At 40.0% G+C, this 27,953-nt stretch overlaps 1 protein-coding gene across 5 annotated transcripts in view; it reads left to right on the top strand.

The window, feature by feature from the left end:
- The window catches only part of MACROD2 (mono-ADP ribosylhydrolase 2), a gene marked incomplete at its 3' end in the record, with an annotated part of 1,993,251 nt that overhangs the window by 1,444,712 nt on the left and 520,586 nt on the right, over positions 1-27,953 (top strand). For all 5 annotated transcript variants that reach the window (XM_079784766.1, XM_079784764.1, XM_079784768.1 and 2 more), the window contains exon 8: positions 16,932-17,005. In XM_079784766.1, the coding sequence (XP_079640892.1) occupies positions 16,932-17,005 (74 nt within the window). The remainder of the gene's footprint in view (positions 1-16,931; positions 17,006-27,953) is intronic.

Raw genomic sequence — 27,953 nt, 5'->3', positions numbered from 1 at the left:
CACCTTCAAAATAGGCTCCCCCCTTCCCTTGTAAGAACCTGATTGAGCTCCTGGAGATAACAGTTATCAGTGTCAGGGAGTCCCCCTAAGACTAGGCCAACCTAGAGTTTTAACTCTCAGACTTGTCCAAGCTCCAAGAGTTTCTCAATTGTAGTTTAGGTTTTTGTACCCTGGTAATGGTTTCTATGGAGGTTTCTGCTCGGGGTTGTTTTCTCCAATAAGTTGTGATTCTCTATATTTACCAGTCTGTCTCTCCAATTTAGAGGGACAGCGGGATGCTTGGTGACTTCAGTTCTCTGAGGAACCTAAAAAGAGTTGTCAATTTGTTCGATATGGTCAGCCTTTTATTTTTAGGAGATAGTGATGACTTCTGAGCTCCTTATATGCCAGGATGTCATTCTCCTTTTTAAGAAGAAAAATGTCAGGTGTTACATAAGTGAAATATTGTTCAAATATTGACTTCATTTTTCTCTCCGGAATACCTTTGAGTGTACACAAAAGTTCCAACTTCCTAAAGAGATTCATCACAATAAATATTTAACATCTATGTTTGTTTAAATGGATATTTATTCCCACTAAAAGCACATCCGGAACTTCTTTTTTGGTCCCAGCAGGTTTTCGTGGTACATTACAACTTCATGCTTTCTTGTGTCTGCTTCCTGCAGTTCAAGCAGGAGGACAGATTGATTTTTGACGAGAAATATGCCCTTCTAAGATTTCATTATTCTACCACAAACTTAGTCTAGAGCTCATGGTTTGTGAAATACTGTCACTCATTATTAAGACTGACAATGATTAGCATCATGGGAAATTTGCATTTTAAAATGCAGCTTTCCTGCTTTACAATTCCGTGGCTTATTTGGTCTCTTCATTCTATCATTTCTCAAACACTGACTGTCTCCCAAGTGCCTCACTGTGGTTAAGAGGAACGAGCCAGGTTCTGTCTGTTTGAGGGAAACAGTACATGCATCATTCCCAATTACACTTCTCCAGGCGTTTTCAGGAGCAGTATCTTATGTGTAGGTAAAACTTAGAAATCTGAAAACCAAAGTGAAAAGGATTTTCTAGGTAGAATAGTAAAAGCTTATATATGCAACAAAACAAAGGCAGTTGTTCAGGCCACTCAAAATTCATTGTAGATTATTTAAAGAAGTATATTCATAGTATTAGGATGGTGTGAAATCCAGACTGTAGCATTTTGGGAGGTTCTAACCAGAACTCCTCGTTTGGAGGTGGATACTTTAGACTACGGCAGGTATGGAACTATTCATTCAGAGGTTTAGGCATACATGAGTTTGCTTTATAAAAACTTACTCACCTATTACCTATTTCTCTTACCAAAAATTATTTTTTCTCATATCAGAATGGGATTCAGTGGGAGAAAAAAGGCAACATAAATCAACTTCCAGGTTCTTGGGGAAAGCTGTGAGACCGTATTTGATCTAGGTAACTGTACACACTCTACTTGAAGTTGCTACTCTGGGCATATCCAAGTGCTTGGAGTTCCCCACTGAGTTTCCAGGCCTCATGTGCTGAATAGAATTCTGGTACCTTTAGGCTTTTCTTATATCTTTCAGCTTTCTCACATCTTAAAGTAAATAAGGTAAATACATTTGACCCTCTTGCAACACAGGAATTCAGGGCACTGACCCCCATGCAGTAAAAATTTCCATTTACAACTCATTATTCACCAGAAACTTAATTGCAGTTGGCCTTTGCATCCCTGGTCAACAAACTGCTGTTGGAAAACAATAGCTTTGATCTGCAGTTGTGAAACTGTGGGTGGCAAACGTGAAAATACTGCTTTCGATGTTGATTCATTCATTGGTTGACTCTGTGGATGTGAAAACCACTGATGGGAGAGCCAACTGTATTTACTGAAAAACAAGTGAATCTGCATAGTTGAAACCCATGTCATTCAAGAATCAACTCTCTAGGGGAAGGAGCTTAAACAAGAAGAACTGTGAGGAGCGCACGTATGCGACTTACACAATTTAGACTTCCCAGAAAGAAAGTAGCCTTTGCCCCATGCTAAGTTGTGGCCACAGGAATAGAAGCCTGCTGTGCTCACACAGATTGTAGTTGTGAGGGGAGGACGCTGTGTCTGATGGGTTTGACTCCAAAACCTCTTCTCTTTTTCTTCTTCCAGAGTTTCACTTAAAGTAATTCCATGCCCCTTAGAATTCCTTGAATTTATTATGCAAGTACTATTTTTTACCCCTGACAGAAAACGAACAGGTGAAACCATATTCCAAATAGGGCAAGCATGCATGCATGTCAAACTCATGGCCGGCGGGCCGCATAACAAATAAAGCTTGCAGCCCACCAGCAGCGAGTTTGACAGGCTTGGAAGGCCTAGAAAAAGGTTAAAACAGTCCCGCTCTTGTGCATCCTCAGTGGGTAGAGGAAAGCCTATAATCACCAGCACGTCAGTTCTGGCTCAGTGGGTCAGCCAGATTTTTCTATATTACACACTATGTCAGAAACCCTGTGGCTGACCACAAATCGTATTATTCTCTTGTTTACGGTTCTTCAGGTTGGCTCAACAGACCCAGGTTGTTTAACTGATTGAGGCTGAGGTTATCCCTGGCCAACCTTGATTCCAAGCTTCTGTTGGGGCTCAGTCGGTTCTACCTGTCTCATGTCAGGTACCTGTTGGAAAAGGCAGTGCCAGTAAATGCTTTTAAAGCTGAAGATCTGCTCACACCCCCTTGTCAAAGCAAGTCACATGGCCAAACTCAGTAGTGGGGCCAGAAAATACATTTCACCCACAGGGACAGCCTCTTCAAAGTCAGATGGCAAAGGGTATGACAAAGAGGAGTGAAGAATCAAGGACACATATCAGATCCAGCACACTCAGAGATTAAACTGTCAAAATGAGACACAGCAGTCTAATGGTGGCATTGCTCCTCACATTAAATTTAAAACTACAGAACTTTTCAGAAACGTTCACTTATCTTTTGAAATGTATTTGAAAATGATTTTCAGGATGGTGTCCTCCGGTGGGCTTTAATTATATCAAATAATGTATTTTATCACAAAAAAAATTATATCAAACTAGAGGCCCAATGCACGAAATTCGTGCAAGAGTAGGCCTTCCTTCCCCTGGCTGACAGCACTGGCTTCCCTCAGGCACCAGGGACCCAGGCTTCCCTCCCAGCCCCAGTCTAATTAGCATATTATGCTTTTATTATTATAGATAATGTGTTATTTTTAACCATAGTTTTAGCCCCTGAGATTGCATTAATCTCTTTCTCAACCAGCAAAGGAGTGGCTGCCATTGTAAAGGTTCTCAAACCACAAAGCACAGTTCTCACCAACTGGACCAGTCTTTTTAGTATAACCCCACATGCTAAAACTGAGGGACTTGTACAGACAGACAGGAGAATGCAGAGAGTTGCAGCCTAAATCTGTCTTAACATTGTAAACATCAAGAGGAGAGATTCTCCTCTGAGGTACATGGAGGAAGAAACCGTTGGTCATTGAGAAGCTTCTCAGAGGAGCTCCTGGAGATATGGGGGCAGTTCACAAACTCAGGCCTTCGGGGATTTGACAAGTTATTGCAGAGTAAAATAACTCCTTTTCTTCCTTATGATGGTTGTCAGGGTGCACGCAGCTAAGACAAAGGTCAGAGTGGCTCCTTTAGGAGAATCTTGCAACTGACTGTGCAGGTGGGAGCATAGACACTTCTTGGGAAATAAGGGGTTCCATGCTTGCAAGTCAGTGACAGTTGAAGTTAAGGGACCCACCCACTATGCTGATGTGTCCCTGAAAGAGGCCCTGTGCTCTGTCTCAGTGTAAGGGTAACAGAAACCGAAGAGGTATTTATCATACTTACGCCGAGGGAATGAGCTCTCATTGTCTAGGCCTTGCCTTTAGTTCCTGCCAAGGTCAGTCTCAGGCCTAAGGGGTCTTGGCTGACAGGCACCAGAGCAGCAGAGAGTAAGTTCCTGTCCAGCCCTCCACTGTGAGGGCTGCCTTTCCTAGGCCTCGGGTGGCATAAAGTCACTGCAGGATGACAGAGAGCCTCACAGGACACTGGAGCAACAGGATTCTTCCTCTGTCCCCAAATACGACATGATAATTTATTGAACACCGCTTTGCTTTGAGCCCTGAAGGGGGAAAGGTGAATAAGATGGACAGGGCTCTGCCTCACGGAGCTTATTTTCCAGTGGGAATATGGAACCCCTATTATTTCAGATTGGTGAAGGACAGCAAGAGCACTCTGCAAGCCATCGTGAGGAGTTTGGACTTTGTTCAAAAGTCCAAAGTGAAGAGGAAGCCACTGGGGTCTCCCAGCATGGATGTAGCATGATGTGCTACCAAGTCCACGTACAATAGAATGCCACCACTTCAAAAACCAGCAACTGAATTTTCATCTCTATGTAGATCCCAATATAAATCTTTTCTACTCAAATGTGATGTTCCAAATGAACTCCCTTGGTTATCCATGTAGGAAAAAAATGTTCTTTTAAAAAAGAATTTTAGAAAAATTCTATTCTAAGTGATTCCATGAGATTTTTCACCTCTTCTCAAGAGTCTTATTGGAGGGTAGTAGAAACAGCTTGCATAAGGCAGAATTTGTGTCAGGAGCCATTTCTCAGGTCATTATTATAATTTCTTAGACAAAAGATGATTTTAAAACAGGCTCCTAAAAACACACCAGAGCTCATAGTTTGAGAAGCTGATGAAGCTTGCACAGATTGTGACCCCGTGTCCCCTCACAACACAGCAAATTCATACCTGCTCTGCAGAGCAGAGGAGGGGCGACTTGAAAGGGAAACTTCGTGTTTCCCAATTGTTTAAAGAGGTGGAAGCAACAGCAATGGAATATGGTAGAATTTATGGGATAGCGTTTGCTATGGCACACATCATGTCAAGGGAAATGAAAGAATGGGTGTGAAGAGATTACAATGATAAGAAGTAAAGAACTCCCCTTCTCCTTTTTAGTATTGTGAGTAGTTCTAGATGTCCTGCCAGTAAAACGAGTGCTACATTGAAGTAAGGTGCCAGTGTTCTTGTTCCAGCATTACAAAGGGTTCAGCAATCTGGAGAAAGGCTGTGTGTAGATTAAGTAAGAGTCCAGAGATGAAAGATAATTTTGAAAGGCAGAGGAGCTTCAGCTAAAGGAGCTAAAGTTCTTCCTTGTCTCAGGACCCTTGCTTTTTATTAACACAGTTTGTCCTAAGGCAAGGTGGAGATAATACACTTCAAAGGGTAGTGTACAGAAGCATTGTCAGATTGGGGAATAGCCTACAGCTGTTCAGGTGTTTGGCCAACAGGAGGCAATAACATGTAGATTGAGATGCCCTGAGCTGTCTGGCAGCAAACAATCATCCTATTCAGTTTTGGGGGAAGTGCCTTTCCAACCATTCCAACAGGTGATTACATATGTGACTCAGCCCTTGTTGAGCCCCCAAATTTCATCAACCTTTTGATGAAACTCTTATAATTATGACATGCTGGAATTGGCTCCTGGCAGTAAGGGCTAAGGTGGGACTGTGGGGAATGGTGCGATGGCCCAGAAGTTCTGTTGTGAGCCAGTCAGCTTCCAATTTACAGGTTCCAGTTATGTCCACAATGATGACACCTAAATGTTTAAGAGTGCGGTAGTCCCCCCTTATCCGTAGTTTCACTTTCCATGGTCACTTACAGCCAACTGTTCTCTGAAAATATTAAATGGAAAATTCCAGATATTTTGAGAGAGAAGGGAGACCACATTCAGCCAATTTTTATTAGAGTATATTGTTAACAATTGTCCTAGTTTATTATTGTTGTTGCTAATCTCTTACTGTGTCTAATTTATACATTCAACTTTATCATAAGTATGTATGTATAGAAAGAAAAGTGTATAGAGTGTTTGGTACTGTCTAAAGTTTCAGGCATCCTTTGGGGATCTTGGAACACTGGTACTTCCACCTGAGATAGAGGGCAGAACATTAGTCTTGCCAGATCTATTGTGTGTGACCCATGCAGGAGGCACTGAGCTGGGCACTCTGAAACAAGCTTTCTGAAACATAGGGACCGCCAATTGGATTTCCTTTCTTAGGAGTTTGAGACATTGTTGCACCAGGACTGGGTTATGGTATGTTCTGTCCAGGCACTAGGAGAGGATGTGGATGGGGTAAGTCAGGCAGGCCCGGGCTTGGGTACTGCTCTACTCCTTGCTGGCGTTCTTTCAGAGTCTCTTTTCTTCTATAAAACTGGAAAGCTTTCATATACATCTTGAAGAGAGTTTTGAACATTTGGCTTATTTTATGTGGAAGCCAAAGGTGGCAGGCAGGTCTACTAAGGACAGCTAAGGCTCCCATTCCATGCCCACCCATGACCACGTGCAGTATACACCTGTTTGCAATATTTCATATAAATCCAAATTAATCATCTTTGAATGACTCCTCCCTCAATACATTAAAGTAATTGTTCATTTACAAACCAACCAACTCATATACATTACTCGTCCCCCTTCTTGTTTTCATTGGCTTGTTGTGAAGTTTAAATAAGATAACTCATGTACATACTAAGTAGAGTGACTTGTACATAGTAATAACTCATTAAAAGTTAACAACAACAATAACAACAATTTCCTTTGGTGTCAAGATTTCTGGGGGGAGAAATTTCTGTCTCATGGGGCCAGATTTGCATGCCAGTGTGAGCCTAACCTATATCACATGTACCTGTCCTCTCCCAAAATAAAATACTATCGTGTGTTTATGCTGATAATCTGTGAGCTCCTCAACTCATTCTCCTACTTCATTAATTATTTTATAAAACATTTCTCTACTATTGCTATAATCTAGAGATTACAACTAGAAAAGTTTTAAGAAAGGGTGCTGTCAAGATAAGACATGACACATTATTTTCCAAGTTCATGACTGTATGTTGATTGCTGTCATAGTTTGGCTCCTCTCAAAAGCAGATTCAGAGGCAAGGATTTGGGTGCAAATAGTTCATTTGGGAGATGATTTTAGGAAAGGGAGCAAGGAAGAGACTGATAAAGAAAGCCAAGAAATAGTGCATTATTGAGCAATTTGCCACTGTAGACAACTGGAGAGTAATCCCACTGGGCAACTCTGGGCAACTTAGTGAAGCATGAACCTCAGCATTGTTCTGCCCAAGGGGTGAGTTAACTGGGACATGTGTCCCCCACTTCTCATTAATCATTGGTTGAAAGATGCTCATGGTGGCCTCAACCCCCTGACACTTTGGACCTGCCCCACATGTGGGCTGAGTCAGCTCTGGACACCAGAGAGAGCCCTCAGTTAAAAAGGCCTTAGATGCTGGAGGTCATAAGTAAAGCCAGAATGCAAGGAAGGCACATGCCAAGGGGGTATATACGGGATATTGCCAGTATCTGCTATGGTTATTCACTCATTTGTATGCCATATTGTGTGCATATAAGCATATAATGAAACCTGCCTTGTCCTTTTAAAGAATGGCTAAGACTCTGCCATCTTAATAACAGGTTGTGGATTCCTCACTCTTGCCTAACTGTGGTGCCTCTTGCTCTCCCGAGGGAAGCCAGTGACACCCTTCTTAGCATTCTGCTGCCATGGTCACTACAGTAACAGGGGCCAGTGGCACTCTTATTACTTCACCTGTTTTATCTTTCGTGAAACTCAGCCTTTAGCCAGAATTGTCTGAGTGGCTGCTCTAGCAATTGCTTAACGGCGAGGCTCCTTCAGATCATTTCCCTCAAGTAATTTGATTTCATCGTGCTATCAGAATTGCTTTTATGAGATGGAAGGAGGCCCCGGGGGAGGGGGTTCACAAAAGCTATTTTGAAATATATAAAAAATAAATACATTCATCCCTATACTTCCACATGTACATGAGAGCTTCCAACTTTATCCTTCCCCTTTCCCCCATCCTAACAGGTGTGTGTGTGTGTGTGTGTGTGTGTGTGTGTGTGTGTGTGTGTTTTGTGTTGTGTTCAGGTTGGATTGTTGAGGAATGTTTTGAGAAAAACACAACTCATCTCACTATACTGTTCCACATCCCTTTGGTCCCCACACCAGAACTTTTGTGCTACAATGAAAAGTATTATAGTTATATCCTAAAAAATTAAGCAAAGTGTACTTTTGCATTGCTAGTCAGTTCTGCTGTTGTTAACATTTCAATAAACCCAGTGATACATCCCTCTCATTTTCGTCAGTCAGAAATGTTCATCAATGCTGAAGATCCCATGTTTATCCTTATTTTACTTGATTTTGTGTATAAATAGAAAAAACTGAGCAGCATGCTTTCTACATTAAAAAATCGCTGGGAAGGGAGGGCTCCAATGTTGATTTCATGTGAGGAGTTCAAGGGACTTTGATTTAAAAAAAACAACAAACACACACACACACACACACACACACACAAAAAACAACAATTGCTTCTAACTCCTGGATATTTATAGCCATTCAGTACCAATTTGGTGCCTATAGTCACTCTAAAGGCTGGTGAGTATGGCAGCAACTTGCAGTACACATGGGGATTTAGGGTTCCATAAAATGGTTAGTATTTTATCACAGCTTTGGACCAAGTGCTGTGAGGGGTGGGGTAGGAGTGAAAACCACAACAAAGAAATTGTGCAGCTAAACATAAAATGATTAAGTGCATAAATAATAGTTTCTACATCTGTGAGCTTCATCTGGACATTGATCTCTAGATTGCTTTTTTCTTACAACTGCTAGAAAGGCATCTATAGTTACAGCGGAGGTGACTCCTAGTAACTGGGCCAGAAGGAGATGTTGGGGAAAAAAGCAAAAGAGAGAGCCCTAGGTAGACTGTAAATGGTAGATGTGATTCACATTTTAAAGCATTAATTATACCTGGTATTATGTTCAATATGGCTTTTTTTTGTAGTAAGAATTTCTTTGAAAAAATTGATTTAAGTCATTACCATGTGCCTCTATAGAATATGGAAATCTATAGCTACAAGCAGACCTTCATTTTAAGTCTAAAGTTAGAACTGATCCATGGCTTCTATTTCCAAAACAGGCAGTTTTACTGGCAGAGTTTGTTATATCTATTTTTATTTCAGTAGAATAGGCGAGATTTTCAGTAGAACATGTTGAAGTTCTATATCAGGAGAACAAAATTAGTTTCTACATGGCAGCCTAGGAACTAAGTTGAAGCTATTGGGGAATTATCAACATCATCAAAACAAACAACAAACAAACAAAAAAATAATGAATGCTAGAGAGGAATATTGTGGCAAGGTCAAAACCAAATTCACTCTTCATTGTATTACGAGCATTCCAGTTTTCAACAATTTCAACAAATACTCCAGTGGCTGGGTAGAACCGCCAGTGAGTGGAATTCTGTATCTTTCTGAAATTTGACTGAAAAAGAAATATCTGCGTAATCACTAAGTGCAAGGAAAATGTCTAGTGAGTTATTTGATGTACAAGGGATGAAAACCATTGCAAACTCAACTTGCTGTTTCCGTTTTCCCTCTTTTGTTTAAATTGTTTTTATGTTCTGTTGACAAAACTTGTTTCTCTGGGTTAAGTACTCACTGATGTGTAGGGAGAAAACAGGTAAGTCATAAAATGCCTCTGAGCTTCTAGCTATAAAAAAATATTGATTAGCCTAAACCTATCTGTAATGGCTTTAAATGTGGGCAAGAAAATAGAATAAGTCCTCTTGACACCTTAACTATCTAAGTAGATAAATACGTTAATTTAAACTTTCATATACTTCTGGTAGGAGTATAAGTTGTACAGCTGCTTTGGAAAACTTTGGCGGAATCTACCGGGATTTAACATCTGCATAACCAATGCACCAGTAGCTCCAACTCCTGGTTATAATCTAAACAGAAACAAGTGCTTATGTCTATCAAATGACAAGTATGAGAATGTTCATGGCAGCTTTATTCATAACAGCTTCAAACTGGAACCAATCCAATTGTCCATCAACACTAGAATGGATAAGTCAACTGTGGAATATTCATAGGATGGAATTCATCACTACAATGTAAATAAATGAGCTTCTGTTATATGAAGCAACATGGATAAATCAGGCAGGCATGATGTTGAACAAAACATAGTCAAAAGATGTGCACATTGTATCTCCCTGTATAAGAAATCTAAAAACAGACAAAATCAACTTGTGATAATAGAGTAGAGAATAGTATTTTCTTCAGGGGGTAGATGTTGACTTGGGACAGGCAGCTTTCTGGGATGTTGAAAATGTTTTATATCTTGATTTGGTAATGGTTATACACACACACACACACACACACACACACACACACACACACACACACACACTAGAGGCCCAGTGCATAAAATTTGTGCACGAGTGGGCGGGTTCCCTCAGCCCAGCCTGCACCCTCTCCAATCCAGGACACCTAGGGGGATGTTGACTGTCATTCTAGAGCCAGTGATGAGCAACCTTTTGAGCTTGGTGTGTCAAACTTCACCAAAAAACTGAGCATAACTCGGGTAGTGTGTCACTTTGAGAAAAAAACATTATTTTTCAAATGTTTCATCCTCAGGAGCAGCAAATGTTTCATCCTTGGAATGCGGCCGCCTCAGCAGCTGCGTGTCATCAGAAATGGCTATGCGTGTTAGTGCTGACACGCGTGTCATAGGTTCGCCATCAATGATCTAGACTGTCAGTCGGACATCCCTCTCACAATCCTGGACTGCTGGCTCCTAATCGCTCACCTGCCTGCCTGCCTGGAAACCCCTAACTTCCCGCGCACCAGCCTGGTTGCCCTAACTGGCCCCCTGCTACCGACCAAGTTACCCCCAATTGCCCCCTTCCTGCTGACCTGGTCACCCCTAACTGACCCCCCTGCCAACCTGGTCACCCCCAAAGCCTCCCCTGCTGGCCTGGTCACCCCCAACTGCCTCCTCTGCCATCCTGGTTGCCCCTCACTAACCCCCCCTGACAACCTGGTTGTCCCATGCAGCCTGCTTGTTCAGTTGTTTGGTCATCCCTCATCCCGACCCTGGGTGCCTGGGCAGCCGCCATCCAAGGCTTGCTTCCACCTCGGGCCAGCCCTGGGTGACTCTGGAGGCAGGCGCAGGGAGCAGCCCACCTGGGGGGGTGGGCCCGGCCGAGCTACATGCCTGCTGCTCCAGCCAGGCTGAAGGAACTGGTTGTTACCATCTTGTGGCTGTGGGCACTGCCATCTTTGAGGGCATGGCAGTCAATTAGCATATCCCCTCTTTATTGGCTATGGGTGCCGCCATCTTTGTGAGGGCTTGACGGTCAGTTAGCATATTCCCTCTCTATTAGATAGGATACTAGAGGCCCAATGCACAGAATTCATGCAAAAATAGGCCTTCCTTCCCCCAGCTGCCAGCACCAACTTCCTTCTGGCACTCAGGACCCAAGCTTCCCTCCGGCCACAGGCAGGCACCCAGGACCTGGGCTTCCCTCCAGCCGCCAGCAGGCATCCTGGACCTGGCTTCCCTAGAAACTTCTGCTTCATTTAGAAGGTTGTCTGGAAGGACATCCGGAAGGACATCCAGTCTAAGTAGCCTATTAATTAGCATATATATATAGCTATATCTAAAATAAAAGCATAATATGCTAATTAATAGGCTACTAATATATATATATATACACACACACACATATATATACACATTTAATAAGAAACTTCAATATAAATGTAAATAAGAAGAAAAAATTTGTATATTATACATTCATTTGTATTTGTATATTGTACATTCAATATTTACAACAAAAATTAATTTGAATAATCCATCATAATGGATAAGGAACTAAACTTTAGAATGCCAGCAGCATCACAGATTTGACTCACATCTGGACACACACACACACACAAAAACTCCCTGTTCTCCTGGCCCTAAATTATTAATGGTTTATTCATACTCATCGGCCCTCATACTTGGAAGAGATTTTCTATGTCATCTAATTCAATAACACATCTCAAGTTTGTCTGCCGCCTTCCCTCTGGGTGGCCATTCTGCTTTTGTGAACAAAAGTCCCTTGGTGAGCAGAATATAGCTGTGACCTCCTAAGGCAGGCCTAACTGTCATCAGGAGCCCATCCCCTGGCAAAAATCTGTCCTCTTCTATTCATTGGTTTCCTTGTAACCCTTAGTGTCTTGCAGTTAAGCCGACAAAGGACTGTGATGTTGCTGTTTTCTCTGAACATCATACTTTATCTTGTATATACCCACTGAAAGCAGACATATTTTCAGAGATAATTGCCTTGGTAATTCTCTCTCCGTTTTAATTACTATTTTATGCTTTTTTGTTTAATTAATAAGCATATTTTCTGAGCCGGAATTATGTTTTATCTTATGCATCTTTTCAATAATTTTCCTTAGGGATAAAATAGGATAATTGTGATATATCATTATGCTTGGGCAGCTTCTCAGAATCCCTTCACTCTCCCCATACTCTAGGGCTAAACAAACCTGTTCTCCTAGCACTTAGCCTTTTCTGTTATCAATGCAAAGATTTATGAGTCCACAATCCATTCACTAATTCAACATGTATTTATCATCTTTTGTGTGCCAGCAGTGCTTTACGGATATAGTGATAAGCAAAATCAGGTGTGATATCTACCTCCTTAGGGCTTTCACTCTATTAATATTATTATTTACATGAGTAAATGTAAAATTGCAAGTTTAATGAGCTCTGTGAGATAAAGGTACACGGTGCTATAAAAGCACAAAATAGGGAGTTATCAGTGTCAGAGAAGCCTTCCCTGAAGAAAGACTAAGCAGAGGACCAGTAAAAGTTAAAACAAGCTAAGAGAAGAGGACAGGAATGTCATTTCAGGAAGAAGAGACAACATGAGCAAGCCCTTTTGGCAAGAAGGCAAAAGGAAACATGCCGCATTCAAAGGACAGAAAAAAAAGCCAGTGTGATGAGGCTGAGAGAGCGAAGAGCAATAGCAAATGGGATGAGCCTGGAGAGACAGAAAAGATTGAGACCATTCAGGGGAGAAACATTAGCATTAATTTGGGGAATGTTTTGTGGACAGAGCAGCCTTCAAATGCTTGTAAAGAGCATTCCTTGGAAAGTAGCTGAACAAAAATACAAGAAAGAACAGATGGTGAGAAAGGACTGCTTAAATTAGTAATTTTGGAATGGAAATGTAATATCCAGGTCCAGCTTGTGACCTGGGGAGGAGGTGGAGTGGAAGTTCTTGTTGACAATAACTAAGTCAAAGACCTGGCAGGCCAGGTGTTGGGTGGCTCATTTCTTGGATGCTGAAATCACCCAGGGATTATGGCAAACCTCGAGGTGGAGAAAACCATAACTCAGTGCCAGAGGCTTTGATGAATTTGGGGAAATGACCAGGGTCACAAATAATTGAGAACCGAACATTGTTGCCATGGCTCTGCAATAATTTGTATAATTTCTCTGTTGGGCATTACATCTTCTAAAGGTTAATGCTAATGGCCATTGCAAGTGAGCGTGATTACAGTATTTATTAGCTTTATACAGCCCTATAATTTTATGATTTAAGTGCTTCTTGAACATATCAAAAAGTTAGAAAAGAATTTTCAGGGGAAGAGAATAAAGAAAGAAAACTAAGGTGTAAGTCTAGAAAGGTTCCTCAGGATATAGAATGCAAGGCCAAGAGAAAGTTTACTCTGTAGGAGCTGGATAGTCAGCAAAGGCTGCCATTGTTTGGTGGAAGCTTATAGTAACTATAGGAAGAATCACTTGCAACAGGCGTGCTAGATAGATTGGAGAAGGGGAGAAGACCGGAAGGAGCACAATTATGATTTGGCTGCGGTTGTCAGGATGAGGCAGATCAGATCCATCAGAAAAGAAGGTAAAGAAAGGGTGGTGTAAGATATCTCAAAGGGCAATGCTTTGAGGACTCAGTTACCAACAGGAAGGACGGTCATATACTGTAGTGACTGGTAGAGAAGCAAAGCCATAGGCAGAAACTGCAAAGTCAGGAAGTGGTTCATTTTGCAGAAGAATGGGCGTAACATTTCTGGTCCTGGAGCACATCTAGGGGAGGTATCCAGCTGATTACAGATGCAGGTGGTAAACTCAGGGGAAAGCCTCCTGTGCTGAACCTCTAATCATAAATGCCCATCTTGGCCTCCTTGTTTTTCTTTGCAGCCCACAGGTACTCCTTCTTTCTTCCCTCTCCATTTCCTCTCATCCTTTTCATTCACTCCTTGCTGTTCTAAGCTTATATCTATTTTTTATTTTTTTTTATTTATTGATTTGAGTGAGAGAGAGAAATATTGATTTGTTGTTCCACTTATGCATTCATTGGTTGATTCTTGTATATGCCCTGACCAGAGATCGAACCTGCAACCTTGGTATATTGGGATGATGCTCCAACCAACTGAGCTACCTGGTCAGAGCTTTATAAGCTTACTCCTCCTCTCTCCACTTTATAGCCCCCTTCCCCAAACAGTTTATTCTTTCATAGAACCTCTCCCCCTTTCTTTCTTAGTTCTCTTTACCTGTGTCCCCACATCCCTAATGGCCTTGGCATGCTTTATTACTGCTACCTCTTGTCAGTTCTGTCCTCCAGACTTTGGGCTTTAGAGGACAGGGACTCTTTAAAAGGGTCTGTGATCTAGACTCTTCTGGTTCAATAATTTGTTTAAAAGATTATGTAATTGATTAATTAATAGATTTTTGTAATTTGAAGAGTTTTACATTCTGAAGCCTCCATTTAAGGAAAATGAATGGGATAAAAGAATTCAAAACAAATTCACAATCCTAAATATTATAGATAAATTTACAAAGTTTTAAGAACTTATGCATTTTTTTTGTATTACAGTGGTTCTGACTGTCATATCACAGTACTTGAGTTGAGGTTGGCCCTTGTTTATTTTGTCCCCTTTCCTAATGCACTCTCTAACAAAGCAGGCAGAAACATAGTTAGAAGAGGAACATTTTTTTCTCAGAAATAAGGAAAAACAGCTTCTTTCCCACACATCTTCTCTAAAAGTCTACTGAGATTTAAATCGTTAGTATAAACTATTGCAATACATATTTGCCTTCCAATAAAACTGTTTTTAATTAATTAATTTTTATTTTTTAATCTTCACCCAAAGATGTTTATTGATTTTAGAGAGAGGAGGAGAGAGAGCAGGAGAAAAACATCAATATGAGAGAGGAACATTGATTGGTTGCCTCCCTTGCATGCCCAGACTTGGGATTAAACCTGCAGCCTAGGTATGTGTCCTGACTAGGAATCGAACCCACAACCTTTTAGTGTATGGGACAATGCCCCAACCAGCTAAGCCACCTGGCCAGGACAAAAATGGTCTTTTAAATTTCAGTTCTCTCCATTTCGGTAACACCTCTCTCTGCTTCTGCACTGACAATGTCACAGGAGCCTCCCTGACTAGACCTCCTCAAGGATTTGTTGCTACAAGTGGCTAAAGCAGAGAGGAGAGAAAGCAGAAAGCTGGAGTGACATATATTTAATAAATGCTCCAAAAAAAAAAAAAAGGGGGAGCCAGGGGAGGTCAAACAGGTGGGAGGAAACATAGAAGAAGGCAGGGTTGAAAATCCAGGAGGATAATATGCAAATCTTAAGAGAAAGAAAGATTAATAGTTGTCAGGGCCTGAGGAAAGGGGAGATTGTGAAGTGACTGTTAATGTGAACTTTGGGGATGATGAAAATATTCTGGAATTAGTGGTGATGCTTATACAACTTTGTGGACATATTTTTAAAAATCACTGAGTTATATGTTTAAAACACTAAAAAATAAACTTAAGGAAAATCCAGGGATGAAGAGATTGGAATATGGAGAAGTAGTAAAGAACATCTAATAGTGAAGCAGATGAAGTCTGGTTGAAAGCCGATGGGATTTGGTGATTAGGAAGTCAGTGGGGAACTTAAAGGGAGTAGTTTCAACAGAATGGTCACTCCCATTTCTTCTCCTTTCTGCTACATAAATTATAACTCAGATGGTTATTCCTTCACATACTTTTATCTGTTGGCAAAATGTCTGATAGTTCTGCAAGTTCAGGAATGTGTTAAGTTTATATAAGCTAAATGGCCATTGAGGGTGAGTTTGTGAAATTTTGATATGTGCTCATGCTCACTGGGACATAGTAGAAGTGTGTCAGTCTTCCTGCCCTTTTAAAACCAAAGCCATACAACAAAAACAGGTCAGCTCCTGATGTCTTAATCTCAAATATAATTTCCAGTGGCCCTAAATGAAGCAGGCATTGCCTCATTTAAGTTCTGATGATAGCTTTCAATTGTATGGCTATTTGGCAAGTTGCCCTGTCTTCTGTCAGTTTATTGATGGAGTACTGTTAGCCTTGTGACCCTGGGTCAATCATGTGTATTTTCTGAGCCATATTTGCTCAATTTATAAACTTAGAGTAACTAGAGAGTAATAAACCTTGATTTGAGCACCCCTTATTAGAAAATTATATAACATGGCTTTGAAAACTATCAAGCAAATGTAAATAATGTTTAATTGGTATTTAAATATATATATATATATATATATATATATATATATATATATATATATATATATATAATTGATTTCAGAGAGGAAGGGAGAGGGAGAGAGAGATAAAAACATCAATGATGAGAGGGAATCATTGATTGGCTGCCTCCTGCATGCTCCCCACTGGGGATCTAGCTCATAACCCTGACATGTGCCCTTGACCAGAATCAAACTCAGGACCCTTCAGTCCACAGGCCAACACTCTATCCACTGAGCAAAACCAGCTAGGGCATATTTAATTTATGTTGTCAAATTAGAGAGGCAATTAAATTCTTTAGTGCTTTTGGCTTTATTTTGGTATAGGACTAGTTCCCTTAATGCCTAGTTTGTAGGATCACAGGCTTTGAATCTGCGTGTGCCTTACTAAGGCCCACCTTCTTCAGTGCTAATTGGTTGACTTAAATACTGTTTAAACGAGAAAAATCCAGTATCATGCTATGATTGACTTCTGTATTATCTTCATCTTTTTTCTTTATTTTTTTTTATTCTGCTCTCCTCTTAGGTTTCCCGAACGAGCCTGCTGCAGTGATTGCCCTCAGCACCATTAAGGAATGGCTGGCCAAGAATCACCACGAGGTAGGGAGAACTACACAATCACTGAACATTCAAGGTGGTGTAATTTCACAAAAGCACATATATGTATTTTATAAATATCAAGTAGGCCTGGTCATTGAGGTAAAGCTAGATGATAATGCTTCATTCAGGTACCATGAGTGATTGAGTATTTTCTTGTAATTATTTTACTGCAGGGATTACATTGATTGGTTTTGGTTGTGAAGAGGCAAAGTGATTGGATTCACTTATCAATGATCTCATTTTAATATCTTTCAATAGTATAGGTCTTGTATGTAAGAGAGAGAACAGGATGGATTTCATTAAGAGGAAGAATGAGGGATTGTCCTGTGCTATTTTCCTTAGAAAGTTTTGTTATCTTGGTTGACAGGAGATTCCTGGTATAGAGTAAAATTTTGCATCCTGAGTTTTCTTTATATATAACTAATCTCTTCCATAACGTAACTTCTGAGTGTGAGATTGGAGTGGACTTGGATTATTGATAGCTAAATAGTCTTGATTGGGATTTTTTATGAAACAAAATGCTTCCATCAGAGTATTCATCACACACCCTATTCTGCTTATTTATTAATATCTTTGGGATTTTTTTTGATGAACAGGAAAATTACTCAAGTAAACAAAGCAACACAATAAGTAGTGCACTGTGGAGGCTCAGATGTCAGAGGTTCAGAAGTTTGGAAATCAATAGCCAATAAGTTTCATACAATGAACAATCTTGTGCATTTTCTTCTGATTTTGTTTTTCTTCTCAGATATTCAGATGAACACCATAAAAAATGTTCCATTTATGATGGACCATGAATTTAGCTTTTTCCTTGGGTCAGGGATGGATTATTTGGAAATGTTTGGGTTTGGAAATAAACTGTTAAGAGTTTCCTAGTGAGAGATAACTCTTGGTGCCTTTGTGTGTTTAAAGAAATACCAGTGTCATATTCTGCTAATGACAGTAATTTCAATATTTATTAAACAATTATAGACATTGCTGTCTCAAATAGAAGTGAAGACCAAATGGCAAAGCATCTGCATTTTACTGCTTGCTCTTTAGTTTCCTCCTACTTTGAAAGGTATACATCTGACAACTTCAACTTAGAGGATAATTTTAATAACTTCAAAGAAGCAGAATAAAGAATTCTAAAATAGCCAGTTTGCAAAACATATCTTTGACAAGTATCATTTTCATGACAATCTTATGAAAAATCTAGGATAGGTATTGTTTTTCTTATCCTCATGTAGAATCACAAAGTTAAATGACACACTCAAGCCTTCAGAGTCACAGAGACAAAAGCCTGACTCAGCCCTCCTGACTCTCACAGGCATTCCTCCTTGGAATGCTCCTGAGGCAAGGGAAAGAAGTTAAACACTTTGAAAGCTAGTAATTTCAATATATCTCTTGATCATAATAAAGACTCCTCACCTGGAACATCTGTTTTGCAAAAATGTAGAGGGTTTCATGAGTAAAAGTTGATAAATGAGCTGGTATATGGTGCAAATACATTATTTCCAATAAACTAATGGGATGCTCCCACTGATGAAAATTCATATGTGTCATATTGGCATGTGATGGATGTACACATAACCACACATAACATAAAGGAGGTGATAATAAGGAACAAACATGTTGGTCATGTTTATACCTTATTAATGAGTTCTACTGATAGATTCTTTTTAGTTAACTATTCAGAAAGTTATTTTCCATAGACATTTGTTATCTCAGTATTTCCTACTTCATGGTTTTTGCTCTAATTTGTTTACTAGCCTACTATGTATTTTGCTTATTTCTTGAGTCTATTATAGAAAATGTAGATAATTTGAGTTGAGAAATACTGTTATTGCCATTGCAACTTTAAACACATGCCATGCTAATTCTCTTTTAGAAGGCTTACTGTTTCAATATGCATTGGCTAGTCCAGCTCACATGGCTCAGTGGTTGAGCATCGACCTATGAACCAGGAGGTCATGGTTTGATTCCTGGTCAGGGCACATGCCTGGGTTGTGGGCTCAATCCCCATTGTGGGGCATGCAGGAGGAAGCCAATCAATGTTTCTCTCTCATCATTAATGTTGCTTTCTCTCTCTCTCTCCTTCTCCCTTCTTCTCTGAAATAAATAAAAATATGTTTTAAATATGCATTGGCTAATTTCAAAAAATTAACTTGAATAATCAGGTTTTATTTAATAAATTGTTTGTAAGTGGTAAGACATGGAGAAAGCTATACCAATTGATGAGCACTACTTTGATTTATATTTTCTCTATTAAAACAAACAAACAAACAAACACTGGTTAAGGAAAATATTACTTCTTAGTTGTCTCTTCATTAAAGTATTGTTTTGACATTCTGATTGTTTAAGCTATTTATTTATTTATTTATTTATTCATTTATTCATTTACTTAGTTACTCATTTGATAAATATTTATTAAATCCCACTAAGCACAATAAACTTTTCTAGATATAAAGTACATAACATGGAAAAATATAATTGCTTTTTGATGTTCATAGTCTAGAAAAAGTGAAACATAAATTAAACAAATGATGAAATAAGAGAATTCAAATACTATAAGTGAAACAGGTAATTGGATAGTTAGTTATAAGGGTGTGTGGTTTTAGATAATATAGAGACTACTCTGAGGATGTACTCTTGGAACAAAGATTTATATGATTCGAAGGAGGAAGCCAAGCCCCACAGAGATCTTGTAGTAGAACATTTCACATAGAGGGAGCAGATAGAGAAAAACCTTGAGAGGAGAATGAGTTTAATACTGTTTGCAAGCAATGGTAAGAGATGATGTCATTGAAGCAGAGAGATAAAAGCATGACAGGAGACAAACGTGGGACAAATAGGTGGGGTCAGACCATAGAGTGTTGTTGTTTTGGGAGAGATTTTGATTTTGATTCTAAGTTCAATTGGAATTTGTTGAGGGCTTGGGCGAGGAATAACATAATTGGATTTATCTTTAAAAAGACAAAAAGTATGGCTGCTTCTCAGAGAATGAGTGGATTTAAGAGATGTCAGAGTAGAAAAGGGAAGACGAAGAGGCTCCTGCAGAGAATCTAGGCAAGAGATGAGGGTCTTTGGAATACAGTGATGGTAGAAGAGGAGGTGACAATATTAGGTTTGTAATATATTTTGACAATACAGCCAACAAGAGTTGGGGGTGGTTTTAAGGTAGGCTAGCTTATACTACAGTAACAAAAAACCCTCCAAACCTCAGTGCTATAGAATACCAAAGGTTTAATTTTTGCTCACACTAATTGTATATTTTGAGTCAGCAAAAGGCTCTAGCTTAGTCAGGAACCCGGGCCGACAGATATTCTACCATCTGAAACATTATCTATCACATGATAGATGTTTCTCTCATGTGATAGACAATTGGGTAACAGCCCTTAAATGCTTCTACAAAGGGATGATGCATATAATGTTCCCTCACATTTCATTATGCAGAGCAAGGCACCAATGGGGCAGGGAAATGCAATTCTCTCATATGTTCAGAACAGAGGCAACTGGATATTGATAATTAGCAGTAATGTCTATCATAGTGGTAAGTTAAATGAGATACATGAAGAAAACAAAAGAGCCAAAAATGACCATTAGCACCATGGCCAGGTGGCTCAGTTGGTTGGAGCGTCACCCCATGCTCCAAATGGTTTCGGGTTTGATTCCAAGTCAGGACTCATACCCAGGTTGCAGGTTCCATACCCGGTCGGGGAGTGCATGGGAGACAACCGAATGATGTTTCTCACTCACATAGATGGTTCTATCTCTCTCCCTTCCTCTCTCTCTAAAATCAATAGAAACATATCCTCAGGTGAGGATTAAAAAAAAAAATGACCACCAGGATTTTGGCCTGAGCACCTGGGTAAATTTTGGTGCATATTGAGAAACTTGGTAGGGGATCATGTTTACATTTTTTTAAGAAAATAAGACTTATGTTACAGACAGTTAAGTCTAAGATAATATTAGATATATGATGAAGATTTCAAATAGAAGGTTGGCTATTTGAGCCTGAAGATCAAGAAGTAAGTCAGAACCAAAGACTTAATAAAATTTGTCAGATTGTCATAACTTTAACTTGGGTTTGGGTCTTAGTTTGAGAATGGTTGCAAGAACTAGAAATATACTCAAGCTAATTTATATAAAGGAAGCTATTGTGCATAAATAAACTATATGAAAAGTCTTGAAGGTCAAGAGCTGGAACTAGAGCAGGATCTTATGAGTGACTGGAATTGCCAAGAATAAATCCAAGAAGGAGCATGATAGTTCATTTTCATTCTTCTCTTGAATTATCTCTCATGTCTCTGTTTAATCATTATTATTTTTTGCACATTATCTTCCCTACTTATTCACTTGCTTAACATGTGCCTACCCATTCATGGGCCAATCAGTTCTGCTTGAAGCAAGGTTGGGGTTTAGCTTGGTGAACAAAGTTGCATCTTCTGGGATTTTCAGCTGGTCAGGTCCTCTGAAATGTTCTTTTCAAAATATGGGGGATGCATGTAATGTGACTCTCCTATCAGCCACCACGTTTTCCTCAGTCAGTGTATGATTCAATGATTCTTTGTAATTTTTTACCATAAATAATAGTAATGTTATGTGAGTAGTGAGCCTTCACATTTTGCCATTAACTTATTATCTGATTTTTTAAACCCTCGGGAAAGGGTACTTCTTTTTCTTTCCCAAACAATAGTTGATTTAATTCTATGTAAGTACACCAATGACCCCCATCTGCGGGGCTAGATATTTCCACATCCAGAGGTCTGACTGGAACACTTGAGCCAGAAAAATCATGTTTCTGTCATCCACTATCCACGTGTTTCCTTTGCCCAGAGTCTGAACTGTGAGGAGGCTGTTGTCACTACATATTTAAAGCGATAAGGGACTTGAGGGAGCCCAGCTGAACAAACAGTACAGTTGGGCCTAATTGCAATGGCTGCAGCAGAAGAGATGGAACAGCCCTTTAATAAAAAAGGAAGGAGAATCCTTAAGAGGGTATATTTGGGGCACAAAAATGACTTTTCAGAACTAAAAGCTATAATGACTTGGGATTGAAAAGTTGCAAAACAAAAGAGAATATTCACTAGTGAGAATTGAATTATTGCTCTGAGAAGACCAGAGAGAAGACTTATCTTACAACATAGAACAGAAATACAAAGAAATGGAAATGTGACTGAAGAGTCAAGATATGTGGCAGAGAGACCCAGGGACCCAATATGAGGTACGTAAGTAATGAAGGTTACCCACTGGCATTTTTGGCTAAATTAAGAATGAAGAACATCTGAGTTTAGAAAATCAGAAGAAAAGAATATCAGTTTGCTATAAAAAAATGACAGCATGTGGCATGATAACCTTTCCCTAAGTTCCCATTTTTCTCAAGTAGAAACTTCATTACAGAGACAAGTGAACAAAATAAGGGTTTTTTATGGAAATGAGCAGCAGAAATGTGGCCCAGTCTCCTAAATTGAGGTGGCTGCTCTGTGTTGTCGACTGCAGTTTTGTGCATTCCTCAGTATTCATGCAGTCTAAAAATATCATTTCTTGTGAAATAGTTATGTCCCCCCCTCCACAGCTCTGAGTCAACCCCACACCAAGGGACTTGTGGCATGTAGCTATGTACAATGCCTCAGATAGCTCATAGTATCTGTAATTTTCTCTGTAGAAAGTGGAAGAAGAAAGGGATGCCTTTCACCCCTAAAAGCAATAGCCTGATATTGTGAGATGTTTTCCCATGACAGAGGTCATGTTCAGGGATCTCAAATACTATGAAGAAGCAAGCTTCTAAGGCACCTAGCACTTATGTTAAGTCTTCTGGGAACTCATCTTAAGGCAAGGTATCTCAGATGAAGATTCCGCGCTGGAAGGAAGATTGATGGTTTCCAGGGTACTTTCAAATGTGAAAACCCTAAAGTGCTAATCGGGCCTCAGATGTAGTGTAACAAAAACTCAACCTCCCTCTCCCTCCCACTCCAAGTAGAAAGCAATGGATAGATGGGCAGATGCACAGCATTCTGGAAAGCTCTAATTTAAGCTGTGGCTGTGTATAGCCATCCAGAGTCGAGGCTGTGGCCAAAACCGATTTGGCTCAGTGGATAGAGCGTCGGCCTGCGGACTCAAGGGTCCCAGGTTCGATTCCGGTCAAGGGCATGTACCTTGGTTGCGGGCACATCCTCAGTAGGGGGTATGCAAGAGGCAGCTGATTGATGTTTCTCTCTCATCGATGTTTCTAACTCTCTATCCCTCTCTCTTCCTCTCTGTAAAAAATCAATAAAATATATTAAAAAAACAGAGTCGAGGCTGTGGTTCACCAGAGACCAGGCCCCAGCTGCAGATCTTTGAGGATGGCATTTCCCAGAAATTTGTCCCATTTAGTCACTCCATGGATATTTCCTAATCTCTTCCCTCATGCCAACAGACCCACTGCCACAAGCAGACATCCTTGTTCCCAGGGGGATGGAGGGGGGGGGCAATTTAATGGGAGAGCCCTTCGTTCATCTTTGAAGCCCCTTAGAGGTACCTGCCTTAACGTGGATATCATTGACTGTGAGGAAACCAGCTCTGCATTTTTAAAACCAAAATCAGTTGTCTTCTAAGTGGGAAAAAGATGGAAGTTTTCTCTGACTGCATGCAAAATTGAGGCTTTTGTCTAACATATAGTATTTTTAACTGTGCTTTTAGCACAAATAGATTATTGTTGAAAAATGTTGAATGCCATCTTCTTGTCATTTAAATTGTTTACTACGTGCCTTCTGAGGGACACAGGACACCAGTGATATTACTATTTGGCGCTTTCAATAGTGTGCCTACAGATGTGGCAGTGCATAAAGAGATGTGTGTATGTTGTGTTGTATTGAGACATATATCCATCTATCTCTGCAATTTGTAACAAGCAAAATTCTCAGACCTTACCCAGTATGCTCTAGGCCTCAAGGTCAACTGATGGTTGCCAGAGAACAAAATTAGTTTTGAGCTTCTCATTGGTGTTTTTTAGAAGTAAAGATATTGATTTGTGCAGTGTGGAAGCAGTAACACTGTCACCCTCCCTTGCCTTCCAACCTTCATATACACAATCCCCAAAGTATTGAAAAAGGTAAACAGAATCCTTTTACTCCAGAAAATAGAATTGGGAATCTATTGAAGAGATGCAAGTTCAGCTTTCCGAAAGGTTCATATGCTGTTCTCATGATAATTTGACAAGATCAGGGAGGGAGAGAGTCACTTGTTTCTTCATTAAGGATCACAAAGGAAACATCGCACTCTAGGTTTTGGTGCCAAGAGTATTTCTTCTCCTCCTTGGCAGAGGTCATTGAGCATATGCAGTGTTAAAAATTGTTTGTCAGGTTTTTTTCAGAATCACATTATGGATCACCAAAAAAAAACCCACAAAAAACAAACAAACAAACAAACAAAAAAACAACCCAGTGTGGGGCCTGCCTTATGTCTCTGACATGAAATGCCTTAGGATCTTTGTGGTTCTTAAAAGGGGGGCTTAAATGAAACATAAAATGATATATTTCTGATGGGGAAATTATATCCTTCACACCAAGTTTCAATTCCTGTGAATGATTTTTTACAGAAATGCAAAACACATAATGCATGGTCCCTCAGTTCCACACAACATAGGGGTGTGGTTAACATTCAGAGAACTGGCAGGAGAAAATGAAGTGCCCAGTGTTCTCTCTGGGGAATGTCTTTTTATGTCCTCAAATGTCATTTGAGAATCTATGCTAGCCTTAGTTTTTGGTGAAATATAAGGATAAAATATGTGTGTTTGATAAAATAAGTTCCATCTTAAAATACTCACATTCTGCGCAGAACTGTGGTTATGGTAATAATCATCATCATTCTAATATGCTGCTATAAAAATGTATCCTTTGACTAGTGCAAGCATGGTCTTCAGGTGGAAACCATGATGCTCATTGGCTATGACATAATTGAGGAAAATTATTGCCAGATTTTGCACATATACCATGTTTCTAGGGCTCTTTCAGAACCCTGATGACTTGCAAACAGTTTATGTTTTCTCTCTTCCTCCATCGACCTTCCTTCCTTCCTTCCTTCCTTCCTTCCTTCCTTCCTTCCTTCCTTCCTTCCTTCCTTCCTTCCTTCCTTCCTTCCTTCTTCCCTTCCACCCTTCCCTTCCACCCTTCCCTCCTCCTTTCTTCATACATTCCTCCCTCCCCTCCTTTTCCTTCCTTCTCTTTGATACACACACACTCTCACACACAATACCTTCCCATTTTCATGCTGTCTTTGTTGAGATTTGTGAGACTGACATTGTGGGCCAGAAGTGAGTTTTAACTCTTTATCTTATGGTTTTACATTGCCATTGTTAGAGTGAAAGCCACACTCCAAGGAAGCTTCTGCCTTAACTTGGTGGGAATGTTCAAGTGCTCATGCCACCATAGACTGCCACACATTAGAGCCTGCCCCATGGGCAAATCCACTGCCTTTCTATCACCACACTGCTTTGGCATCTGGTCACAACATGCACACCCAAGTTCTTAGAGCCAGAAATTAGATCCCCTTGCTATTGCCTCCATGCTTCATAACCCTGTTCCTGTCCATTAGAAGCACAATGTATAGAATAATATAAATTTTGCCAGTTAGCCCGTGTGCCTAGGGTGGAGAGGGCTGTAATAAGTTACTTTTTAGCCTTTAAGTAAGGCTGCCCAAGCATCCTTTCCCCTAGTCTTACTCTGGGTGGAGAGCTTCTTAAAGTTTAATCATTATTTTTTTCTTCCAGTAGGGCATGTCTGGATAATGAAGGTCCCAGTATGCTCTGTTGACACCAACCTACAATCCCACGTAGTATAGGGTGGCTTGTTTATTTCTGTGCTGAGCTGTAATCAACACATGTCCTCCTCTCCCAGCTGTTCTTAACCTAGTACAGTGCCCATTATGCCCCCCTTGCTTTTAGAAAAAGAGAATGAAGAATAGAGAGAACTGGAGAGAACTTGGTGGGGGGAAGAATTATGTTTAAATATGTATTGGTAATCTATATGTATATCACTAAGTCTGGGGATTGTAGAGAGAGTTTTAGGAGATGCAGAGTACTATGTGAAATCGCTAAAGGCAGAGAGGAAACCAATATTATTCTGTTACTTATTGGGTCCCATGGCTTGTGTTTGGGACACATGCATTACATGCTTTTATAACACATGCTGTCACTTTTTAACAAAACTTTCTTCAAGGTAGATATTTTATCCCTAATTTTACAGATGTGGTAGTTCAAGTTCAGGGAAAATAAAATTTTTAGGGTTAATTAGTTGGGCATTGCATGTTCTTCTATAACCCTATTTCTGTGGCCAGTGGCAATTAGTGAAAAATTGAATATCTTACCCAAATGTAGTCACTCAGAGTACATTTGTAGGCATGGATTCCAAAATAGGCTCATAAGAACCTTTCCCTGGGACATTTTTGCAAACTGGAGTTAGGAAAGGAAAATTAGGGTTCACTTTGGCTAAGAAACTGAGAAATGTTGGGATCAGAAGCTGCCAGCAGCCATGTTTCTTGCCATCTGGGGTGGGGGGGGAGGTTGTGCTTTAGGGAAATATTTTGTAGGAAATGTTACTCATTGTTGGGTAGTCGGCAGTCATAGAGCCCATTCTGCTGGCTTGAGTGAAGAATCAAAACTGAGGCAAAATATGGTATATTTTAGCAAAATAGAATTACACCCATTTTTAGTTTTAACAACTCAAGCTAATAATTCTCAACTAAAGAAAGGGAAGGGCTGAGTCATTTGGAGGGCTCCTCCTCGAAAAGCTATATGTTTTGAATAATTCATTTCACCCCTTTCAGAGAACCTGCTCTATGGAACTGTTGCTTTTAATGGGAGTATTTCAGGACCTTCAACTAGGCTGGGTTGAAAAAGATATTTAGAGTCACTGTTCTCAATCGTAAAGTAGTAAGAGCTCTTTAAAAAATTTGGCCTTTCAAAGCTTACTTTCATTTAGGGGGCAAGTCAAAAGACTTTTTGTTTATTTAGCGATGGCTGCATCTTTCTCCTTCTTCACTAACCTGGAGTTAAGAAAAAGGCCAGTTTTAACAGAAGCCAGTACTAAATAGAAGCATAAGACATGTGTGTTTGAAAGAGGATGGATCACTTAGCAAAGTATGGCTTTTAAGTCCATAGTAAAGACTGTGGAACAGCTTTCAAGACTCCAGGATTGTGTCCATTAGGCCACAATATAACAGTAGCTTGAATCCTCCTCCATGCAATGAGAATGGGAATTATTGCTTCTGGAAGCTTTGTGGGAAAATATATGTTGCCCTTCACCACTGGCAATTCTTATCTCCAAAAGGAAGTTTAGTGTAAAGATTAGAACATTGGAACAAGAGTCAGAAAATTTGGGCTCTAGTCAGATTCTTTGACATACTTACATAAACTTAGACAATTAACTTCCTCTCTCTGGGCTCCTCATCTGTGAAATGGGAGGGTAGACCATGTCTCTTCCAGTTCTACGATTCATTGCCATTGATGTTGTTTTCTGGAACAAAACCACTGATGCAGCCAACATCTTGTTTTTGCCCAGTCATCATAGCACAGTCACACCAACATGCATCTTTGTTTTCTCTGAGTCTCCAGGCTCTTCAGCTGACATAATAAAGCATTTGCATATGCTGTCTAGATGCCTTTAAGAAGATCCCCAATTAAAAAATATTATTGATTTTATTATTATTTTTTTAAAATTTATTTCAGTGAGGAAATGAGAGGAAGAGAGAGATAGAAACATCAATGATGAGAGAGAATCATTGATTGACTGCCTCCTGCACACACCACACTGGGGATTGAGCCTGCAACCTGGGCATATGCCCTTGGCTGGAATTGAACCCGGGACCCTTCAGTCCGCAGGCTGACACTCTATCCACTGAGCCAAACCAGCCAGGGCAAAAAATATTATTGATTTTATAGAGAGGAAGGGGAAGATAAAGGAGAGAGAGGAAACATTGATTGCCTCCT

This window comes from Cnephaeus nilssonii, assembly GCF_951640355.1.
Source record: "Cnephaeus nilssonii genome assembly, chromosome: 11".
Taxonomy (NCBI): Eukaryota; Metazoa; Chordata; class Mammalia; order Chiroptera; family Vespertilionidae; genus Cnephaeus; species Cnephaeus nilssonii.
This window is presented reverse-complemented; position numbering and strand designations above follow the sequence as displayed.